At 36.3% G+C, this 25,258-nt stretch overlaps 1 protein-coding gene across 1 annotated transcript in view; it reads right to left on the bottom strand.

Moving 5' to 3' along the window:
- SENP6 (SUMO specific peptidase 6) overlaps positions 1 to 25,258 on the bottom strand; it is an 88,114-nt gene that overhangs the window by 53,710 nt on the left and 9,146 nt on the right. Inside the window, exons 3-5 of the mRNA XM_085316089.1 lie at positions 8,856 to 8,949; positions 4,180 to 4,243; positions 2,730 to 2,872 (exon numbers count right to left, since the gene is read on the bottom strand). Of these exons, the coding sequence (XP_085172215.1) occupies positions 2,730 to 2,872; positions 4,180 to 4,243; positions 8,856 to 8,949 (301 nt within the window). The remainder of the gene's footprint in view (positions 1 to 2,729; positions 2,873 to 4,179; positions 4,244 to 8,855; positions 8,950 to 25,258) is intronic.

The following is a 25,258-nucleotide window of genomic DNA, read 5'->3' as shown; positions in this document are numbered from 1 at the left end:
ACATCTTTCTAAAACTTTAGAAAAACACATTCACAGTCAAGTATGACTGCTTGAATAAAAAAAAAAAAGAGAAAAATTTTGTAGTAAGGCTGGATTACATTACAAATCCTGCAGCCAGATAGAAGAAGATTCTAGTTTCAGAGCACTAAAAGGAATAACATATTAAAGGGTAAGGAGTATTCAAAACGCAACAAATGAAAGAGCCTGTGTATGTTCTTTATACCATTAAAACACAGCAAAGAAGTCATGACAGCTTGGCAACAACATTTTATCTTTTAAAATGAAAATTTGAGATGACAGTTCCAAGGAATAGAAGTAACATGGTCAATTCCATAAAAATGAACAGTTTGAAGGCAGGGGAAACTCAGGAACCTGGATATAACCTTATATATTTGTTGTGTGTACTAAAAAACAAAGACTGAAACAGAAAAATGCAATTATATAGCATAAATCAAAGAAAAACAATGAAGTACAGTGCTAATTTGTTAACTGACACACAAAGTATAAAAATGGGATGGAAAAACTGAGCTAGCAACAGCTGCCAAGCTCCTGATTTATTTATTTCCTTATTCAAGTGTTTATGCATGCTTGAAAATAAGACACTTGTGCAATGACAAAACTTTTAACAAAAATCTTTCTATTATTAAATGTATTTTATATACATACACACACACACATATATAAAATATATATATATATATATATATATATATAAATTTCCAAAAACATTCCATTAGTCTACATCAAAAAACAAAACACTGTCCTGTTTCCTACAAAAGGAATGGGACAAAAAAAAAAAAAACGCATGTGCACTCCTACCAAAAAGCCCAGTAAAATCTTTTTTTTAAAACGGCCATTCTCCTCAGACACATGCGTGGAGACAACGCAACAGGTAGTTTTGGTGCTGCACTGCACACTGGGTAGGCAGTGATTTGGCTTAGGTCTATGTGAACAAACCCTACACAACAGTACTCTAAGGGCAAAGGCGAATCTTTTAAACAGTGAAGGGATGGGAGTGATTAAGTTTACATGCCTTGCTTTTCTTCATTTTTCTTCATTAAGAACATTTAGCTGGAAAAGAAATCATGAGTCTTCAGACTTCTGAGGAGTTAATTATTGAAAATCGAATAAAATGTATATGTAGTAAAAYGTTAATGACAGACAAGTTAATATGGTAAAACTTATTCAAGACACTTAGTATACAATTCTTCATATTCACATATCCAAATGATTCCCTATATTAAAGCATGCTGGTTTTAATACCAATAACCTGAGCTACTACAAGTGCAGAGTTTTACGGATCACTTGAAGTTCCACTGTTACCTTCCAAAATTAAGCCACAAAAAAATAAAAAAGAATGCAGCATAAGAATATTTTCTGTTCACCTAATAAGCTAACCTATTGTTTGCACAGTCTCTATTACAGCAGAATTCAAACATCTTTCCAGGGAGAAAAAACTCAAAAGATTGATCTTCTTTTACCAGTTACAGAAGAAAATTCAGGAGCTGTGGGAGGTAGTTTTTCTTTTTTTCTTTTCTTTTTCTTTTTTTTTTACCCCCAAGAAAATACATGAATTTAAGACCGTATGCGTGCTACAGAAAAACAAAATCAGAGCAGTATRTACCACATTGTTTAAAATAGTGTGTAAAATGTCATCGAGGTTTTGAAATCTGACAGGATAGATTGATGTCTGTGAACAGGCTACAATTAAAACATAAAGACAGGAAGAGTTCTAATTTTTGACTAAGTATGGAGTACAACTGTTGTATTCACTCTTCTCTATCAAGTTGAAGGATGGGTCCAGATCAAATTCTGGATTTATTCTCTGTACATCAGGTTCAAAGATCAGACATGCAGAAAAGGACAAGCATTGCACAGTACCTATGGGGTTTACCTTCTGAAGGAACTCTGATGATACAGTTCTACTAGCCAACAGTGCCCTACTGATCAGCACAAATAGAAAGACAAARACTTCCATGGCTCAGCTACGGATTTGATGACTGGCCCTGCTATTGCTAGCTACTTTATGATCTTTTCTGAAAAAGTAATCAAATTCATGGCATTTTAGCAATATAGAAACCCTCTCAGAAAAAACTTACATAAATATGTAGCTTTTTCTCATAGATTAAATTAAGAGATCAGTCTGCTACAAGCTAGGGGCAGTAATAACAAGCAGGTGCAGCACTGGATGTTAAACACTGCTCCTGTAAGCTTCAAATGCAAGTGACAATCTTGACCTATGATCTAGGGATCTAGAAGCATGGAGATTTGCTGAAGCCAAAGCCTCTAGAGTAGTCATAGTCAGTGACTCCTAAGATCATATGGTATCTTGCAGTAAGAAAAAGAAAAAAGCATCTTGAGTTAGCCTTGGAAATTCAAAGTCATGAAGAGGCAGAAACTCTTGACAGAAAAATTCTTCTATTAAATAGCACTCTAGGGGAAAGATAGTAGCACATGCAGGCCTTGGTAAGGTACAGGTATGAAASTGAATGCTCCAACTCAGTTCATTCTAGTAATCTTTTAGCATTTCATTAAATAAGCATTATTTAACATTTTGGAAGAGGACAGTCTTAACAATCTCGTCCTGTATCTTTGCTCAGAAGTACAGAACAACGTACCTTCCTTAAATACACAGCAAATAATGAAAAAGTAGTTTGCATTTATTTATTACAGCATTGGTTTATACCAACAACCAGGTAAACAAGTAACTGTAAGACTAAATTCCRTACCTTAATTTCTTGCTATTTCCCATCATGTTGAGGCCAATTGAGTTCCCTTTAAAAAGTCTCAAGCTGCCAGCTTTGCCTCGCCTTGCGTATGTTTTTATAGAATCACCACTGGTGCCAACAGCTCCTGGCCGACAACGAAGTGACTGTAATGACACAATTCACATACATTTAAAAACTTGTTCAAAAGATTAAAAGAAAAAAAAGAAAATATTTACATAAATATTATTTTGGCTTCATTTTCAGACTGCTTTTGTACTAAGTTTTATGTAAAAACTACCCAAAGCCAATTTCAACAGAAGCCCTGTTCTTAAGTTTCCTATCAACTTTTCTAAAGCTCATTGTTCAAACTAAAATTACATCTGTTTAAGAATAATTTTATTTAATAATATTTTATTTAATAATATGATTTTTTTTTGCCTGGAGAGCAGACTTCCATAATGTATTAGGATCCCTCCCACTCCTCTGTCTAAGCAGACCATTTATGCTAGAAAATAACATCACATCTGAAACAGCTTTACGTCTCTCAGAAAAACATGGAAAACATTAAAAAAAAAAAAAAAAAAAAAGCAGCAAGCGTCCTTCATGCCATACAGTAACATCACAGTTGCATCCAGTCACGTTTTAGAGACAGAATAATGGGAATGGCATCCTTAGGGCAAATGGAAAATCAGAAGAGCAGGGAGAACAATGTAACTTTTTGAAAGAGTTGCCACTGCAATGCACTTTGCCTCCTAATCGCAAACATATATGCTGTAGACATGAAAGTTGCATGTCCCGCCACACACACTGTGGGAGACACAGTGTGTGTATGGCAGGACACCTTGGAAACATGGAAGTGTTCCACATAATGACACTCAAATTTTTATCTGTCTCACAGAATCAAGAAGCATAAAATAACTCTGGTCTAATTTCTCAAATTGCTTCCTCTCTTTTAATCTAGTATAAATACCCTTCCTTGCTAGGATACCTTACAACATAAAAYATTCATATTTTCAGAAAATTATGAAGCATCACTGCAGTAATAAGATACCTCGTAATCATCAAAAAACACAAAACACACAGTTCTTGCCTGCGTGTCCACTCCTATAAGTAAATAAATACATGCACACAAAACTATGAATCCCACAGTAACAACTAGAAATACTTTTTTAATAAAACATTATGGTTTTTAGGAATTTTTTTTTTTGTAAACGTGTAAATGCTAATTGTCTAAACCTAAAACTAGTCATTCATGCTAATATTTTCAGAATACAACATCAACAAGACCTCTGGAAGTCAGAGCAGCAAAAACAGTAAAGGTATGCAAACAGCTTGAACATATGTTGCAAACAACACAAATTTTTATTTTTAGTATGGCACAGATTATTACGCAACATTGTTTAAGAATCAAACCATCTTTAAAGATACATTTCACCACCAGATGCACTTCATTTTACCACAGAGCACTTACCTTCCTTTCTTCATTTGGACTGAACGGCCCATCACTGTCATCTATGCTGAGCAGATTTGCCTCACTAGACAGTTAAGTGTGGGAGAGAAAAGCAGATATGCTGTAATGCAACAGAGCACCCACAAAACATTTTTAACATATACAAAGTAAGGCTGTTTTTACTTCCTTCTTTAACTCAAAAGTGTATCACATATACATCACATCCATGCACCCAAAACAACACTAATACTAAAGTGGGCAACACARTGATCAAGATAAATTAGGGAATTTGAATTTGAAGTGATCATTTTGGGAAAAGCAAAATTAAAAGAATATGATTAATTCAAAATAAAAAATACTGTTTAACCTTCAGCACTATTATGAAACATTCTATAAAACTTTATGCATAAATAGAATCAAATGTTAAATTAAATACAAAACAGTATTATTTTGTTCCTAAACAGAAGTATGTAATTTAAAATTATCAAACTTCACAATGCTTCAGGAGGATAATTTGTATATTAAATATTACCACATATCAATTACTGCCAAAGTATGCCTTCCTAAAATAGCATATTTAATTTAGTTCCACTGCTCATTAAAATGCATTTCTTTAATACTTCTATATTTGTACTTCTCAAATATTATAATTTCAGAGACGATATCTAAAAATACTCATGATAATATGAACGTGTATTCTGCTCAGTAATAGGCAGTTATCCTCAAATAATCTTAAGTATTAAAAATAAGACAACAATCATACATGTTAACTTAATCTAGCTGCTATCAGAGTAACACATCCTTGCTTCCAGTCTACTCTTCACCTGCTCAACATTGTCCCTGATAAGGTTACTCCTCCCTTGGCTACAACAAAATGATACAACTTTTAGCCAACTCTTAATTGTAAGTTTTTTTTTTTTTTTTTAAACGAAGATCATTGAGGTAAATAATTAAATAGTGATACAGGCAGTTATGCCAGTAGGTCCAAGGAAGCAGTTACAGCTCATGGTGGGGTGAGGGGGGCACGACGGAGGTGAAGGTGGGAGCATCATTTTCAGCTGCAGGTGCAACATGCTGACTGCATATACACAGTGATTTAAGCTCTTGATACACAACGTAGTTGCTCAGTCCTCCTTCCTCTAACTCGGATGTCCTAAGAACTTCCATACTCAAGACTTCTCTTCATGTTACAATTATTCTTACATAATACAGATACCCATGCATCAAATAAAAGAAAAAAAGTTTTTGAGCTACAGGGTAAGAACTGCACTCTGAAACTGCACACAGTTGTTTTTGATATGGGARGAATAATGGGAGTTTCTTGTTAACAAGAATTAGGTGCGGACACAGTTTGCATTTTATTTCTAGATCTCAACAGTTCTAGGTGCTTAATGGTAAGAGCAGCAACGGTCTCAGCCCTCACTGATTTCCAATTATAAAGCGTCACAAATGCAGGAGAATAGAGGAGACACTTCTTTACAAACTATCCATGAATATTACAGTTTGCAGCTCTGGCATTCACTACTGTATTAACCTAGACAAATCCCCTCTTGATATTCTTTTTCCTTCTACAGCACCAGTTCTAGATCGTACAGAAATCAGGGTAAGTTTCAAAACGCCCCTGTAGAGTGTCTATTCTTTTAAGGCTTGTAAGATGCTTGTAAAATGACAGGATTAGAAAAATATTTGAGAACTGGATGTTTTTAAAGAACCAGTATTTTTAGATTTTACGGAACATGAATATATATGCATCAGTACCAAAAGTCTGTTTTCTCAGACAGCAAAATACATAGCAACTGAGTAATGTTTGTATCGCATGATTACACTAAAGGATATAATTTATACAGACATAGGAAAAAATAATTCCACTATACCACACATGCACAAAGAGACAATAACATTTTAAATTACTGAAATGTGCTCAGTGGTCCTGCTGTGGAGAGGATATGTCTCCATAATTTTTCATTTTTCAAGAGATTTTCATATTAGAACATGATCACTTAAATGCAAGTTAAAGTAACTAGCAGATATATGCGTATGTGATATACAATGACATAAGTGTGTGTGTGTGAGAGAGAGATTAAGTAATTTAGGTAAACAAGAGTCCTTTCCAAGGAGTTCACAGTTACACATTTAAATTTAGGCACTGAACAGAAAAATACTCTATTTAATCTCTACTGACCTTTTTTTTCAGTTTAAAAATTTAAGAACCGTGCAATAGCTAATTAGAAAGCTCTGTTGAACAAAGTATGTTTTTACCATTATCCACAAACAACACAAAGCTTAAATTTATGTTGATGATTGGTATTACATTCTGATGAGCTGCAAGCAAATTTCTACCAAGTACCAACCGACCAAGTCATCAACAGAATCCTCATAGGTTTAACGTAAGAATATAGCCAATCCTTTAAGTGGCAAAATGTTATCTTTGGGCCAGTTCAAAACAAACTCATTTTGTATTAAGTAATTGTATTAAGGGCAAAAGGCTTTGCTAAAATCAGACATTACAATGCATGACACACATCCAGTCACTTACTGGAGATTTGTAGCTTTTTTCCATGAAGAAATGCAGTAAATTACAGGCATTGCTAATAAATATCAGCATAGCACAGCTAATAAAAACAACACTAAAAAAATTTTCCCTAGATATACTTACTGCACAACATGCTCAAAATATTTAGGGGTCAGGAGGGGGTAGGAAATCAAAGGGTTTTTTTTTTTTTTTTTTTTTTAGAACAATTACATGGACTGAGGTTGAGATTCTTAGCATAAAAGGTTAAATGAAATTTAGAGAGAAAGAAAGGATGATTCATTATTAAGCTGATTGTTTTCTAAAGATTCCTGTCTGCCAACATTTTGTCAATATCTATACAAAGGAAAAGTATATGAGAAAAGCAAAATACAAAAATTATTTCAAAAATGTGCTCAAAACAAAGCTTGCAATGCCATTAATACAAAAAGCAAGTGTTACCAAAAAAAAAAAAAAAAATACTTGGGCAGCTTAAAATAGATAGTTGTTTGGAGCGTGTGGGGGAAGGGGGAACTGTCTGAAATGATTATTAGAAAATGGTAAGAAAAAAAAGGGATCTTCAGTTTAAAATAATCCTAAGAATTTTCAAAATTTTTTTTTTTTTAATCTGTATCAGCAAATAAGAGTCTATGTAATTCACAGGTATAAAGTAAGAATTACTGTTGTAAATAAGATTTCAATACATCACTATGGGAAAATTTTAATAGTATTGAACGGAATGAGCAACCACTCAGAAATACTCTCCAAAAAATCAGATACCATTATATAAAGCATATATCCTATAATCAATTTCTCAAAGTTTTTTTTTTTTTTAATTAGTATCACCACTCTATACATATTCTCCTTCTGTGATTCTTAAATCATCTGGAGACAGCTGGAAAACACCAGTATTTTTTAGAAGAACCAAATCACCCTGCTTACAAATGCATGTTATTTTATTTCTTCAGGACAAACACTAACTCGCCATTACACTTGAAACATATTACTATATGCCAGAAATGGATGCAAAATTGCCAATAAAGAAAAGGTATGTTTAATTTTATAAAACTAAAACATCCTTAATTTGAGAACTCTAATTTCTGATAAATTTCTGTTTTGACAAAAGGTCTTAACGCTTACCTCATACTTCAATGAACTCTTTGCTTTAATCACTACTTTCCTACTTCCCTCCTACACACTTTATTTGGCAGAATAATATCTTCCCAAAAAACTATTACTCTGCGTTGGTCTCCTAAGATCTTTAGAGAGGTCAAACTGCAGATCCATACAGGAATTATTTTTGTATTTAATCACAGGATGCAGTTTCTACAAATGTTCTCTTTAAACTTACAGCTTTTACACCCCAAATATCTGAGAACTGCAAACAAATCTATTATAAAATTAAAAAATCAAGTCCTACAATAGTTACCACTTCAGTGTCAAACATTTTAACACCATTGGATGATTTCAAATACAGACTTTTCAAATACTTAGTTTCCTGTGCATTGCTCGTACATGAAATTTATATTTATTTCTAAAAAAAATATGAATTTTTAAAAGAACATTAAGATTGGGAAAACATACCAGTAGCAATAAAATGTTGCAAGGATGGAGTATTTATTCTAACTACACACATCAGATATGAGCTTTGGTAGAGATCCAAATACATTAAGTAAAAAAATAAACTACCATGGAACAAAGTCAGTCTTAGCTCTACCCTATGAGATAAACACAAGCCAGAAAAACCTACAGTCTTTTCAACTCAGTTTCCCTTGATCTAGGCCTACAGTTATGGAAATACCTTAGCTGTAACTGTGAGGTAATGAACAGTATCATTGCTAAAAGGAAAAACTGAAATTGGTCTGATACTCTACCTTTTCACTTCCTTCCTTTGCAGGTTAAYATATTTATTGTTCCTTAGATGTACTATAGCTCTGAAGATAATCACAACACTTAAATTGGTTGTACCCTATGCTGTAAACTCCATGCTGACAGTAAAATTTACATTATAATGCAATTTTTATACRGAAATACTAGTTAAAAGTAATCACTTCTTCCAAAAATTTTTTTCTTAATTGCTGAAGCCTTTACAGCATTATATACTGTTGCTTATTAATAAATTACAAAAAGGTATGTCTTTATACATAGCCACTWATACTTTCAATAGCCTAGATAAAAGCATTCTTACTCTTTTTCTGTGTCTCCTTCACTTTCTTCAGCATGATCAAAGCTCCAATTATTTTTAAAACCTCCATCTCTCTTGGACTCTGATCTCGCCAAAGCTGAAATGAGAACAAGTTAAGGTAAGTCTTGATTTCAGGTCAAGTTATTAATCAATATGAACTAGTGGAGTAAACTGTATTTATTTTCCCTGATACTCACTTTGTTGATGTCAACATTTAACTATCATTTGACAATGTAAGTTCATCAATGCAGTAGTGACTCATTTTCCTAAATAAACACAAGTATCCTGACTACTAATATATGGTTATTATATTATTAAAACTTATGAAATAAGGCAGTTTTACAAGGCTTTTGACCGTTTTATCGACATCTGTAAATTAAAGGTTCCCTTGGTAATATGAGCTATACAAACAAGCAGAAAGACTCCTCGCATTCATGATTCAAAACTCTAATACTCTAACAGACTTAATTCTTCCAGACAAAAGACATAGCTGATTTTATAAGTCCCAAATACAGTTTTAACATAATATACCTTTTATAATCAAACATCTAATGCTGATCTGAATTAAAATCTGATGCTAACTAAAATTGATGCTAACCCTGAAATTAAGTAAAAGCTGTACAACCGAGAACGATCATATCACATCAAATCACAGATCCATCTCTTGCAATATCCAACGGTGTGGAGATATTCTTACAACAYGATGGTATTGAGGGGTATTCTTAAGTGACAGAGATCCAGAACAGGGTAACAGCACTCATTAAGACAAGGTGTTGTTCACCTAGGCCTTCATCATTGCAACTAAAGAGCTGCCTCACAAAAATTCGGTACGACAGATTAAGTAGCAGCTTAGGTTCTGCTGTAACTTGTGTCTTGTCTCACTATGCTTTTCTCTGCATAATTGGAAATACATTTCAAAATCATGAATGCAACCCTATGCTTTGCTAGAAAAAAAATGGCGGCCAACAACAGATGTTTAGGGAAAAGCATAAAAACAGGGCACATAGCAATATTTATCACACATGCAGCCTCAGCTTCCAGCTACTTGCAGCTACCAAGGATTTCCGAGCCAGAGGTAACGTTTTTGTTTTTAATGGCCTTTACTTTGCTTTTTTTCTTCACAATTGCTTTTCCAATCAACGTTATTTTATAGAATCAACAGCATCCTGCTGCAAATAGTACCCTAGCTTAATTATGTATTATATAAATAAGTATCTCCTTTTGTTTGTCCTGATTCAATCTGGCATCTGCTGATCCTATTTGGTACTCCACTCATCTGGTTCTTATATTATGGGAGACAATAATAAGCAATCCCTCCCCATTCACTCGTGATTTTACAGACAGCTACATATTGTGCTCTTCCATAGTCATCTTTTTTTCCAATCTGAAAAACCTTAGTTTAATCTTTCTTCACACAAAAGCTATTTTATACCATTAAATCACTCTAAATGCTCATCTCTCAACTTTTTGTAGTTGCACTGTATCCATTTTGAGATGGTGAAGAGGGGATACCAACAGTGTGGAAATAATCAAGATAGAGAATTTTTATGGGAACAACATGATTTTTTCTGTTCTGTTCTCTATTCCTTTCCTAGTAATTCCTAAGACTAGATTTGCTATTTTGACTGCCATGAAGAACCGCATTGACATTTTCATAAATCTGTGTACTATTAATCCCACCTTTTCATTCATGTTTGGTAAGAACCAGTAGAGTCAATCACTGCCTACAGAAATTAGGACAGATTCTTCTCCTTCCTATTACTTTCACTTGCATTACTTTGCGCTTACCTACACTGAATTTTATGTGCAATTTTAACCCACATAAGCCAAATCCTGGGCATTTTCTGCATTTTTTGCAATAAGTACCCTTTCGACTAACCCAAGTAAAGTTTAGGACGTTAATAAACTTTGTCAGCTCATTACTGAACCCTCTTCCTTAAATCTGCACCAACCTTAACACATACCCTTGTGGAATTCAACTGGCTACCTCTTCTGTTAACAAAATTGACCATTYTCCCCCTGTTTCCATTTGTTGATAGTTACTCCTTATGTGGTTTTCCATTCTATCCAATGGCACCTTCTCTGACCCTTTAGTAGAGAGAGGCAACTATGAAATTAATTCTGGTCTTTATTACCATTTCCACCAACATAGGCTGTATGGTCATAAAAAGCTCACTGTGTGAAATTCCCCAAATACCTCCACTGACCTTTTACAAATCTAGTATCTTATTAGCTATCTTCTTTACTTGCAGTAGAAAGATGGTATTAACCAACAAGTATACTACAGTCAATAGCTCTCTTATCCTCAGGTTCCTCTTAAAACCTTTAAATTTAATCTACCARCATTTTTAAACTTCTCTATTTTCCTCATTTGGACAGAACTTCAACTTTAAGAAGAACGACATTTTCACTTCAAGTATCTCCTCTTATAGGACTCTCCAGCTATGCCAGCATTTTGGGGGCCTTCTTAAGTCTCTTTAAATAAGCAGCATGCATTTGCTCTAAGCCTCCAACATGGTGTGTTTACATAACTCCTAAGCTGCCATGACCAAAATAACATACCTCTTCTTATTTATCATTGTTCTAAGCGTGATGGTGGATGCATTTATTAGCCTCGCGAAGAGCTACCTTTCAGATGAATCACTGGATTACCAGGAGAACCTTTCCCCTCTCCAAATATAACAGTAGAAGYTTCTATAGAAGTTTCTATTTCAACACATAAAAGCTTTTACAAGTCTTCAGTCTGAGAGCACATTTCTTTACCTATCTCCAAGAAAGAACCACCCTAAACATACAATAAAATTGTTCATAAAAAGTTTGCAAGCATTTTAACATGAGCTGATATGACAAGAATAAAGTATCCTGAAGAGTTTGGAATGAAGAAAAGTATCAAACAACGATACACATACSTAGATATATGTTATTATCAGATCAGCTGATGTAACTGCAAAAAAACTAAGCTACAAAACAATAAAGAAAACCAAAACCATACAAAACTCAAACCTAAGGTCTTTTTCCAGGTAGATCTTTTTTCAGACCAATATAACTGGGGAAAGAGTAAATTATAAAAGCTTTATCATACAAATGCTTAGAACATTACAACTTCAACAACCTTATCACAGATGCCATGCTGTTCAGGAAAAAGGCAAATTAATTTAAGCGCCTCATAATGATTCTCACTTCATCCATGCAAATTCCTGTTAAAGTAAAATCAAAACAAATCTTACCATCTTTCTAATCTTTTAGTCAGCTAGAGCCATCATATATTACCGTTAAGAGGATACAAGCACTCAAAAATCTGACACAGAAATAATTTGSTTTACCTTCCCTATTGTTTCACTGTTCTGTCAGGGAGGCTTCCAGGCTAAATAGCTTTTTATCTTCCCATTTTGGTATGATCAGTTCTAGTAGGTCAACCGTTTAGCCGTAAGCGAAGCTGCATTTTCACATTTTGAAGCAAAGACGCATGAACTGGCTTACGCACCCCTCACCTCCCACAAGCTGCTGCTGCTGGTTCTTCCTCCTGCCCTGCACATGTCAGCACAACTGTTTCTTTACCTAAGAGTAATCCTGGGGAAGAAAATGGATTCAGCTGAAAATAACTTGGGGGGGGGGAATGTAACACCGAAAGTTTTATCAACCAGATCAGTTCTTCCCTCTGTTCAATTGCACTACCACACTGCAGCTGTACCAGCACAGCAGAGGCAAGCAGTATCAAGGAATAGAGATTATTTTAGGCATTAATGATACTAAAGAAATCTGCATGGAACTACAGTCTAACCTACATTTATAGGTAAAGATTTGTAAATCTACTGTTTCAAAGACGCTTCAACCTTCCCCTCCCTAAATTTGCTGTAGAAAAGCTGTCAAATTGATTTCCAACGACAGAAAATATGGAGCAAACACAGACTGATAGTGAGATACTACACGAAGCATATAGGCAAGGTTACTGGTAAATTCTACTATATCTGTTCATACAAGGCATGCACATTCTTTTACACACAAAGACAATTTAATTTCTTAAGATATGTGACAGAAAGTACCCTTTCAAGAATGTTATGTCAACAGAAAGCCCATGACAAATACAGAGTACCTACTCCTGAGCAAAAAGAATTTGCAAAGAAAAAGTATCTATCTGTAGTCCGTAGCACGATCTGTAGTCCAAAGACAAAATGCATCGGCATTTTCAGAGGCAAGACATTTTTTCTTGAGGACTCCCATACTCGTTGATGGTGTTGCAACTGCAGTGCAGAATACGGTACAAAATGGCTAGACTCAAGAATATAGAGCTGTGCAGTAAGTCTGATCGTTTGTCAAAGTGTGCTTGACATTTTCTRCTTACTTCTTTATCTGAGAACCATTGACAACAAGGACTAACAGAAATAGATAAAAGGAGAATAGTTTTGAAGAATAGTAAACATCCTCTTTACATCTCCTTAAAGGYTTTTCCAATAAGACACCAGTGGTAACCACACAACTGACAGCTAATGTTTTCTTGGTCCTTTCCACTGATTCTCCTAGCAGAGAAGTAGAGGTATCCCAAAGATGCTGCTGATACAATAACATCAGTGAGCAATGCATAAGTACTTCAAAAGTGCTTCTTTAAGTACATCACCAGCAAAAGGAAGACTAAGGAAAACGTRGGCCCACTGCTCAGTGAGGCACGAGGCATAGCGATAACGGATATGGAAAAGGCTGAGGCACTGAATGCTTTCTGTTTCAGATTTCACTGGTAAGCTCTGCCCTTTGGCTTCCCAAATCTACCAGCAGAATCTGTGCGAATGCAGCATCACCGTTGATAAAGATACAGTTAAGGAATATGTACGCCAACTGGACATGTTAAAACCCACTGGACAAGACAGGATGTACCTAAGGGTGCTGAGGGACCTTGCCCATGTCATTGTCAAACCACTCTCTATCATCTCTGAAACATCATGGCAACTGGGAGAGGTTCCTGATGACTGGAAAAACATCACACCCACCTTCAAACAGGGCAAAAAGACATAGCAAACTACAGACTAGTTTGTCCCTGAGAAGGCTACGGATCAAATTCTCCAAAAAGTCATTTCCAGCTACATGAGGCCAAGAATGGGAACAGCCAACATGGATTAAGCAAAGGCAAATCATGCCTGACTAACCTGACTGCATTCTACAATGAGGGGGCTGACTGTGTGGGTAAGGGTATAGCAAAGACCTTCAGCAATGTCTTTGGCATGGTCTCCAACGGGATCCTTGTATCTGGCTTGGGGAGCTAGGGACTAGAAAAATGGAAGTTAGGGTGGGTGGAGTATTAGTTGGACCATCAGAGTGAAAGGGTGGTGACTGTCAGGACAGATCTAACTGGTGGCATCCCTTATAGATCAATACCGGGGCCAATATAGTTCAATGTCTTGATTAATCATCTGGATGATGGGATACAGTGCACTTAGCAATTTTGGACATGATACCAAATTGGGGAAAGCTGTTGATACACTAGAGGCCAGGGCAGCTTTTCAGAGAACTGGACAGGGTAGAAAAGTAAGCTGATACTTCATGAAGTTTGACAAAAGCAAATGCAAAGTCCTGCACCTGGGCTGGAATAACTCCCTGTGGCAGTACAGACTGGGGACTGACTGGCTAGGAGGGTCCCAGTGAATAACAGGTCCACCACRGGGCAGCAGTGCACCCATACGGCAAATAAGGCCAATGGCACGCCATATCAGCAAAAAGGTAGCCAGCAGTCAGGGCAACAAACTCTCCCCCTCCGTTCGGCCCTCGTGAGACCATACCTGAAGTACAACATCCAGTTTTGTACTCCCCAGTATAAGAAAAATATTGACACACAGGAACAAGTTCAGTGGAAGGCTGTCAAGTTGGTCAGAGGATTGGAACACACGGACATACAAGAAAGGACTCAGAGAGCTGGGTTTGTTCAGCCTTAAGAAGATAAAGCTGAGGGAGACCTTATTGCTGACTTTCACTACCTAACGGAAAAGTGTAAAGAAGACAAAATCAACTCTTCGGAGAAGTGTAACATAAAAGGATGAAACACAAGCTGGAACATAGATTCTTATATTGAGTTGAAGTTTCCTATTTACTTTGTACCATGAGGGTGGTGAAGAACTGGGCCAGGTTGATTTGAGAGGCTGCAGGGACTAGACAAGGTCCTGAGTAACCTGCTCTAATTGGGCTTGCTTTGGGCAGGAAGTTGGTTCCAACCTGCATGATCCTGYCACCAATCATGCAGCTTCCAACCCACGTGATTCTAAGACAAAACTAAAAAAAATCAGTAATTAGTTGTAGGTGCGGACCTTTAACAAAGGCACCATCACCACAAACACTCCCCAAATCATGTACCTGAGAGAGTCATTTTCCTTATTTTCACTCTCAGTAAGTCTGCCACCTACTTGGTCCTTCTGCACAAGTGAAATAACCTTAATAATTTTAAAAGCAGGATCCAGGAATAGAGGAGAAAAAGAARAGGCAAAAAAAAACCCCAAACAAGTGATGCTTCCATCTCTAGTAGTACAGCTTTATTTAATTCTCTATTTATATAAGACCTCTTTTACTTGACTGGAGATACGATACAAAAAATTCAGAGAGGAAGAAAAAGGTTTTAGTGTTTTACAGGAAAATTTGGAAGGTAGGTTAGGAGAGAGTGGGAAAATGTATGAATTGCAAATACACCCTCAAAATGTGAAAAGGGTATAAAGCTAGTAAGTCCCTTTAAAGAAGATGCCACGTGACTAGAAATTCTAGAATGTGATTTCTGTGGCAAATCTGTATGTGATGGTAATCATATCCGATCTCAAATTCCAAACACTGGAAGAGTTTATAAGTTAAGCAAAATGCAGCAAGAAACCTTACAATTTATTATTCATCTGAACTGTACACTTCTGATTTCTATTTTTAGAAAATGCTGAAAGTGTTACTTACAGAATAAGATAAAGAACCTAATCTAAGTACTTGAAAATTAGGCAACCAACACTGAGGAGGTCTCCAGCTATGGTGCAATAACTGGAACTTTGTGTTGAAATAAGGTACTACAACTACAAAGTAAAAGATGGACAAAAATCAAGAATTCCTATTATTTAACACTTGTAAATTTGTCCCACAAACTTTACAAGAGAATTTAGGATAGGTATTATCTCTATGAAAACACAGGAAAAAAATGGAAGTTCCGAAAGATTCATGACCTCTGTAAGAGAATAACTGACAATTTTAAAACACAAGAGAAAACTCTGGAATGTAATTAAAGGAGAAAAAAAAGCAAGACACTTTCATGCTCTCAATTGTTTGGTATTACCTGAAATAGACAGCAAAGAACACCCAGAAAAAAAGCAAGCAACAACACAGAAAAAAGATCATTGGCCAAACAAAAAAAAGCAAATCTCAGAAGAATTTGAGCAGGGAAAGGAATGAGGGTAAGAGTTACTTAAACTCAGCTCTGAGAGAAAAATTTACATTTGCCTTTCAGTAAAGGCCAAAGACCTGTTTTTTCCCTTCTCTTTGTGACACTGGCTAACTTTCATGCTCCTGTAAGATGGCAGGCAGCCGGATCGGACTGCTGATATGGCTCAAAAGTAATACAGATGAGCTCCACCGAGAGTAGAGCCATTTTTTTTTTCTGCCAGTTTAGCTTCTTGAGCCAACTTGCCATGCAGCCATGCTAAATGCCAGTGCTGAGTCAAGCAAAGCTGTTGAGAGTCCTGTCCCACGGAAGGGACCTAGGGCTGTCACTCTGAGCAGCACTGAGCAGTTAGATGTCGTAAAATCCCTCCCATAGCTAGGCTGGTGCAATTATTTGCATGGCCATACAGTATGGCCCCACACATGGAAGCTGACCCATGTTAAAAATGACCTTGTAAGCACATGTGCTTGCACGAAGCAAGTAGATCATGTCTGTCAAGGAAGGAAAAAAAAAAACAGAGAAATACAAAACAAACACAGATGACAGCCTTCTGCTCACACTACATACCTCTACTCCCTTGGCAGTCAGAGATGGGCAAAGCAGGGAGTCCAAGGACCAGCTAGGCAGACACCTGGTGACTAGTCACCAGAACAGTTCTCTAGGCTCCACCAACTACACCAAAACCGTAGACATCTGTATTTAGTATTTTAACTTTGCTGAATCCCACCTCACCAAGACTTAAGTAACACTTGAAGGAAAAAAATTAAGGACAAAGCATAATACAGAGGGTTAATTCCATTATATGTACAAAAATTGTTAAATTGTTACAAAAAAGTTATAAAAAATTCCATTAGTACAAAAACATCAACAAAATGATACAAAGATTCCTTGTAATGGAAGTATCAAACTTCACTAAGCATAACAACAATGAGCTTCAGGAACACTGACAACTGTAACTAAACTACAGTATACTAAAATTCAGTACACAGGCTTTATTTTTAAAGAGTCAAAAGAGAACTTTTAACATCTATGGAAAGGCAAACGTTTTCTCACTGAGTAATTATTTTTAAAGGCAGTGAAAATGAGGAAGTGCTATTGGTCATACAATACCTAAAACTSCAAAATAACATGTTAGCTTTGGAACTCCACCCAATTACAAGCCTTATATTCAAGATATATCACCCAAAAGACAGCTGAAGCAAAACATCCAGCTTTTGAGAGACTAGCCTACAGCTGGAGAGGAGCTTCAGCCATCTTCAGCCAAACACGCTACCATGCTTATCCTGATCAAAAACCTAGCAAAACCCATAAAACTGTTCCAAGTTTCTAYCAGTCCTTTCTATTACAGGGCACAGAGAAGGTCTGTCTTCCAAATAGGGAGCAGTGCCTTCTGCAAAAACAACAATTTTGCTAGATGACAAAGCACTTGTCGATTATACAAGTGACAGAGATTATTTTCCAGTATGCACTAGGTAAAGATTCAGCTATTACATATTTGTGTTATGGTGATATACAATCATAATTAGTTGAACCACAGTAATCCAAAATTCCATTTTGGAGGAAGTTTATTCTTAATTGTAGGTGATCCTGCCTCTAACAGTAAAGTCTGGTAGAAATAAAATTGCAACGGTGTATAGTAAGAGCTCCCAGTAGAAATGAACTCAGAAATTACAAACACGATTGTAGATATGAAACCTAACATCCACTGCATAGTTCAAATTCTCATCTGATGTGCTTCTGAATAACCTTTCTGTTAGACTGCTGTATTAAATTCTGTCATCAGTAGGATATTCATATTTTGCTAAATTGGACATGCCAAACAAACATAGTATTATACCCTACAACATTAATAAAAATACATCAGTAGTATGAACTTTGGTATAACTCCATGGTACTGAACAAAAACATTTTCATGATAATAACAAATACTCTTGCAGCTCTTTCTTGTAGATAAAGATTTCTAAGTTTAGTATTAATCATGTCATATAGCATTACGTTTTACTACATCAGCAAAATATCATCAATGCTCATGATAAAAACACCTAAAACATCTATGTGACAAGTCTTATTTTTTATAAGACAGGGAGAGTGCACTCTGGTTACAGCCTATATGGCCAGAAAGTTGGGGTGCGTGACAGGAAGATTTTGCTCCAATGTTTCAATTTTACAATTGATTTTACACCATTCAAGAATCACACAGAATAAGCTATTCCAAATTCAGTGTCTTCCACTTCAAATTATTCTTTCATGAGAATTCCTGGGATAAGGATACAAAGACATTCCCTTCCTTCTGCAGCACTTAAGAGTATTTGCCCATTAACAAAAACTTTTTAAAGACCTGCTGACCAACCTGAGAAGGATAACCACAGCTTGCTAATTTATTTCCTCCAACCTTCACTGTGAAGTAGCTCTGCATAGAAGCTAACCTACTATTTAAAACACTTGAACTTCCTTGGGAAGAGTAAAGCTGCAGTTTCACGAAAGTATCTATTCTGATGTTGAAGTTACATATTATAACTTAAGCTGACCTAACAGCTCCCCAGAGAAGTGACCAGGAGATGTCCTACTCCTCTCAGCTGCAAAGTCTGCCTGCCCTCCCCAGTCCGATCCTGCTGCCCTAGCTCTTACACCTACCCTTTGCTGAACCCAGAGTTTGGCAAAGTGCCACTCTAGGAAGAACGCACACAGTAAGTTTAATCTTTTTGGCAAGAGACTGGTAAGGTCTGGGTTGGTGGACAGTGAGGGACCCACCACACGCTGAGGGCAGAGGGGCACAGAGGCACAACTCGTCCCACGGGGCATGGCGCTGGGGCCCAGGAGCCCCCCGAGCAGCGCAGCAGCTAACCATGCTCTAGTCCCTACACCCAAACCAGCTAATAATTTGCATTCTCTTTGCCTCCATGGCTTAAAAAATAGTTGGCATGCAGCTTGACATTCAAAATGGAGTTTGCAGCATAAGATAAAAGCAGGGACTTTGCAATTTCATACAGTTCATTGCTCTAAGAAATCTGTACACACAATTTATCACTACTCTGTACAAAAGTATCACATCAAAATGATTTTACTGTTCTCCGGACAGTTTATTTTGAAAGAATTATTTTCACCCCTGATATTTGTGAGCTACAAATTATTTGTGTACATTAACTACAAGACATCAGTACTTATGTTTGTACTACAATCATTTTAACAACTAAATACTCCCATATATCATTAGAATACAATTCTTTCCATAGATTATTTAGACAAAAGTTATTCAAGCAGCAGCATTTCCTAAATGCTACTTCTTTAACTCACAGCAGACATTACATCAAAGATTAAAAAAACTTTCTCCGAAGTTATTTGCTCTTAATCATGCCTGTTAGTTACAATATCCAAGTAACCATTATCCATTCTGTATTCTAATTTATACTACGCTCTAACTCAGAGATTGGATCCCCTTCGGCACAATCTCCAGTTTTATGCAGGGAGATTACACCATATGAGAAAATTAAATAAACTTTCAGTACATTTACTATATTCTATTGGAAGTACTCAAAAGACATTTCAGGAATATATGAATGCAGTAATGAGCTACTAAGCTCTAGTTATATGATGTTAGTAGTTCTCATAAAAAGCTTCCATCCTGTACGTTTGTGTCACAGGATTAGACAGTGATTTAACGAAAAGAATTAYACAGTTTCATTTTAGCCAGTTCTTTAAGCAACTGATTATCTCTTCCATTTTTCCTAAAGGAGAAGAAATTTCTTGGCCTCAGCAGCAGAATGAAAAACACTTGATATCTTGCATTTCAGAAGGGTCAGGGAAATGGGTAGCCAGTTAGTTCCTTTTGTTTTATGATATCCAACAACACAGGCTGCTGAGCATCTATTAAGAAAGTGCCATTTACTCCTCCGAACCTGCAAACCGACTTGGCCAATACAGGACACCAACTTCGAATTTACTACAGTGTAAAACTGATGTTAATGCTCCTTATGACCAACTTCACCTGAAAATACTATACGTACTCTGCAGTTAAACATAAACAACAACAGGAAATTTAAAAATATATGCTTTTAAAAATTAAATATGCTAGATAAATCTATCATTGTGTTTAATTCTATAATGAATACAGGTAGTGAGAAAAATTAACACACTAGGCAAATTATTAACTTCAAACAAGCAGTGAAGTACAGAGCACAAAACAGTTTAACCTATGTAAGAACATCACTACCTAAAAAAAAATAAAAATCTAATTTTAAACTAAATAGGTGCTAAAGCGGTGGCAAAAGGGGGAGGAGGGAAAGGTACAATCTGCTTTTTCCCCAATGGAAGTGCCTTTCAGAACACGAAAAGATCTACTGTTGCCCTTCCCTCCCACTCCAAATAATTTCTCTCCTCTATCTCTACAGCCTCCTGCCCCTACAACAGCTCCATTTTTTTTATCTTGTTTTCTCAGCCTCCTAGACTATCTGAAGCTATCCTGCACGCTCTTCCACTCCTTTCTCCAGGATACACACACATATGCCTGCATACGCTCTCTTCCCTATGTTAGCAGTGAACTGAACCATGCGGAGGAAATACTGATACCTTCTCTTCAGGGCCACTAATTTTGATTTTGCTGTTCCATAAATACAACCAAGATTCACAAAATTTCCAGTTCTAGTTTCTAGGAGTAGAGATCTCAAAGATCTCTACTCCTCTGGAAAAACAAAAGAGTTCAAAAGCAATTGGCGGGATGGGAGGTGACAAGATGACAACAAAAGATGACTCACAAAAAACCTCACCTTCTTATAGAGCAGTATCTAAAAGTGACTAGAAGTACAGTTTGATGATCAGTCTCGTATTACCTGCTACAAAACAAAATACCCTGACATCCCTCAGTTGTCTCAATTACAGACATAGCCAAAACTCTGTAGAAAAGGTGAAATGGTAGTGAAATCTATGCAGCATCTTCCAGAAACATGTCATAAAAGCCAAAATTGTTACTGAAACAAAAACAACAAATAACCCATTATGTATGTTATYCTTGTACAGAAAACTGAAGCAAAAGGCCAAAAAAATCCAAATAGTCTGATCATAAAAGTATCAGTGCAGGCAACACATTTGTAACTGTATCAAGGCATCCACTGATGCCATTATTATTTATAGAATTACTAATATTTTTATATTTATATATATATATTTATAGAAAGAAGGGTATAAAGATGTCCTGGGAATATTCCTAATTCACTTTTTTAAAAAAAAGCTATTAAAAGGCTAAAAAACCTACTAACAAAAAAGCAGCATTTACTACCAAATCCAAATGCCAGAAAATGATGAATGAGACCTCCCATACAAGGTAACAGTCATGAGAGTCACAAATTTCTCACTGTCAGGTAGAAAACTCCTCTCAAAAACATAAAAGAAAGGAAGAGAACATATCTGGACATTGAAAGGACTGACGGAGACTAGAGAAGACTTCAAAAACATAAAGTAAAAGAGTTTGAATTATGATAAAGAAAAGGAAGAAGAATGTGAATTATACTTGAGACTTCCCTCCCACTCAGTCCTAACCTAACATCCTTCCAGAAGGAGATAAAAGTGTCAGACAATGGTTCAAAAATAATTAAAATAAATAATAATGAAATTTTACTGTACAGAGAAAAATAGTGAGTAGAATCATAGCATGTGGAAAATTGTCATAGGTTCTCTCCAAACACAAATTAGGAAGGCAGAGCGAAGTTTGTACTATTCATGTCACAGTTTCTCAATAACATGAAAAATAAAAAGCAGGAAAGACTGCCCACCATGCTTAATGGTAACCTCTACTTCTATAAATTAACATATACACACACTATGTTTTTCTGTGCCACTCTAGAACCTCAGCTTCCTTTAAGAAAATACAGAAATCCACGGCCTTCGGTTTTGTGCAGACAATTCTTTACATGGGAGATGAGTAAAAAAAAGAAAGAGTAATCTTCCAGAGTCCTCAGGCAGATAATTCTAAAATATTTTCTTCTGCTGCTAATGAGTAGTCCAAAGAGTTTTCACTATTATTAGGAAACCTGTAGCCAAGTAAATGGAATGAAAATTGAGCAAATTCCTGTACTGACTGCATGGAAATCTCACAGCACCTCTGAAGGTAGGGACTGACAACATTCCTTAGAGAGGAGGTCCTCAAAAGTAAACTTCAAAATTAGTTTTCTCAGTATCACTACTGTAACCACCAGAAGACTGAGAAAACAGGAAGAGATTATATGTTTCTCTTCTGGAGAATGCACACATTTAGGAATACTCCAAAGTTTGCCTGCTATCTATTGTACAAACATCATGGAAGAGAAACTTCAAACCTAGGATTGGAAGAAAGATGACAATCTCTTTGATGCTCCGTAATATCCGAAGAGTTAGAATATAAGAAGAGTTCCCACCATTTTTCAAAAGCACTCTCCATTCCTACAGTAAATGTTGAACATTTCCCCATCCTAAATCCAAAAAGAAATGTCTATCATTGGGTTGTATTTCAGGTCTAACTATCAATTAAAAACCACAGGAATTCCTGCACATGTAAAAACCTCTATTTGCTAAATCTCTAGTTCCCCAAACCAGGAAAGAACTCCCGTGCAAGAGGGGTACTTTGTTAATATGAATTTCTGCATATTCTGTCCATTTGAAATCTTACTGGAGGAAAATAAATTCAGACTAGGATTAATAACAAAAAGTATGATATCTTTCCAAAGTCTTCAGTATTTGAAATGTTGGTTCTGACATTTCAAGAAAAGTAAACATGCAATTCATAATATCAATGTGTATGATACATATCAATACATAATAAGCTCTATAACGATAACAAATACAGCCTTAAAGGGTCAGACATTAACCCTGAACCTTCCTCAGATTTCCCATAAGATCATCTACACAATACAGCATAAAAAAATGACAACACATTATCTGTCATAAGAGGTAGAAACGGACAAAAACTGAGTACTAGTACAGTTATGCTGAAGAACAGCATTGCCAGAAAGGCAATAGATAAATCACCCAAAAAACACTTTTTTTTTCCAGAAAGACCATTTTGTATTTACTAGAGAATAAATTAAAAATATTAAAAGAAAGCACTTCAATAACAGAATAATAGCTATATTTCTGAACAGTAACTTTTGTTACACTAAATCAGAGAAAAGCAGTATTTTAATGAATGGTTGAAATCAAACCCCAAAAATCTGCAAAACTATCACACTTCAAGCAATCAATTTAACTGTATTCTTAAGCCTGATAGTCAACATAAGCATGATAGCACCAAAAGTTTCTGTGTACATATACACACACACGTATGTATGTATGTATTTTAAAATTACACTTCCCATTACACTGAGTTCAGTTACAGTGATAGAACTAACATCCATTTGGTACAGCACTCATTTGTTTTGCAAATTAATGACCGGGACGGATAGAGAGTTCTTCCCCTCTCCTCTACTAGCCTTTAATGTAATACTCTTAAAAAGACCAAGTAAACAACTTCGTTTTTACTCACATATACTACAAGAGAGTCTGTGAAATATACTCATACTAGCTATAACACCAGACTCTCACACTAATCCTCACCTTGCAGTTCAAGCTGCCCTATTTCCTACTCTACACATTTCTATCACGTTTTTGTCCAAGTTATACTTGGTTCACAAGTCTGACCCTCACCGTTTGTCTCAAGTCAGACCTTTGGGTAATGGCAATTCTAGTATCCCAGGCTGATCTAATACGCTCTTACGCGTTTCCAGATTACTGAGAAAAACACTTTCTCCTGTAAAGTTAACACTCCTTARAAGAGCCTTTTAAGTAACATTTGAAAGCCTTCTTTTTCCTTTGCTTCAAAGTAGTACAAATTTAGTCTGCTTTTACTAGATCTGCTGTATGAATACCATCCCACTTGGACGCGGTCCACCTCAGAAAGTTCTTGCCACCGCAGTCCACATTACGTTTCTGTCATACAGAATTCCTAACACACACGTGCATGCACACTCTCACAGTCTTACCTTTCTTACTGTGTTTTTAGYCCTAAAATTGACAAGTCCCCACATAAGGGGAAAATGAAAGACACTAACTGAAAACTTTGTCCACTGATCATCCAATATGGAAACTTCCAACAGGAATGCTGTGCAGCGTTAAGTTGATATCACCTTTGGAAAGGAATCTCGAAAGTAAAGAGCGTGTGYATACTGCACACATGCACATACTGCAGAGATATGAAACCCATCTTTTGTGAGCCACCTGCCTGAGCAGTGTGCAGCCATGGGGCACACGAGAGACAGCAAATAGCCTTCACCCTGACACTTGTCGTTCTTCTAGGAGTATGCACAAACCGCACTATTCAGAGTGCAGGAAAAACACGAGGTGTTCGCACATCACCACTACACACTGTCAAGACAGAAGGGAGGTAACATGACAGGAGTTATTAACCAGAAGCAGTTTCTGAACATCAGAACTTCTGATTAATTTTTTGACACAAGYAGTGTTTTGTTCATGCAATACTTCTGGCCCAGAACCTCTACTAAAAAAGCAGAAAACCCAACACCCCACAGCAACAGAAACCTGTAAGAAGTATGTTCAGTGTAACATATGTGCTACAAAATCTTCAATACTAAACTCTTGCTATCCCCAACTTGAAAAACTCTAGTCGTGAAAAGTAATTTGTTTCATTACTGTTTTCTCTTTCCTTCATAGTCATAATGGTAAGGATTTAGCAGATTATCTGCCTGTGTCAATAATCTATGTGCTCCCAGCAATTTTGCAAAACTGCATCAGCAGATTTTTTTTTTAAATCGGTTAAACTGTAAAAGCTCAACAAATAAATATATTCGAATTTCATCAGAAATTGTACTTAGGAGCTTTAAGGAGAGGAAAAAAAATGTACGTCAAAAAAAAATTACTGCAGGTTTTGTGAAACGCTAAAGGCTCCTTTGAGCTACAGCCGACGGACGGACCCTCATCCCAGCAACACGAACGCAGGAGTAAGAGCGGAGCCCCCGGCACAGGCTCCCTTCAGCCCGCCCTCGGGAGCGGCGCG

This window comes from Rhea americana, unplaced genomic scaffold (assembly GCF_003343005.1).
Source record: "Rhea americana isolate MKP2758 unplaced genomic scaffold, rheAme1 scaffold_45, whole genome shotgun sequence".
Lineage (NCBI taxonomy): Eukaryota > Metazoa > Chordata > Aves > Rheiformes > Rheidae > Rhea > Rhea americana.
This window is presented reverse-complemented; position numbering and strand designations above follow the sequence as displayed.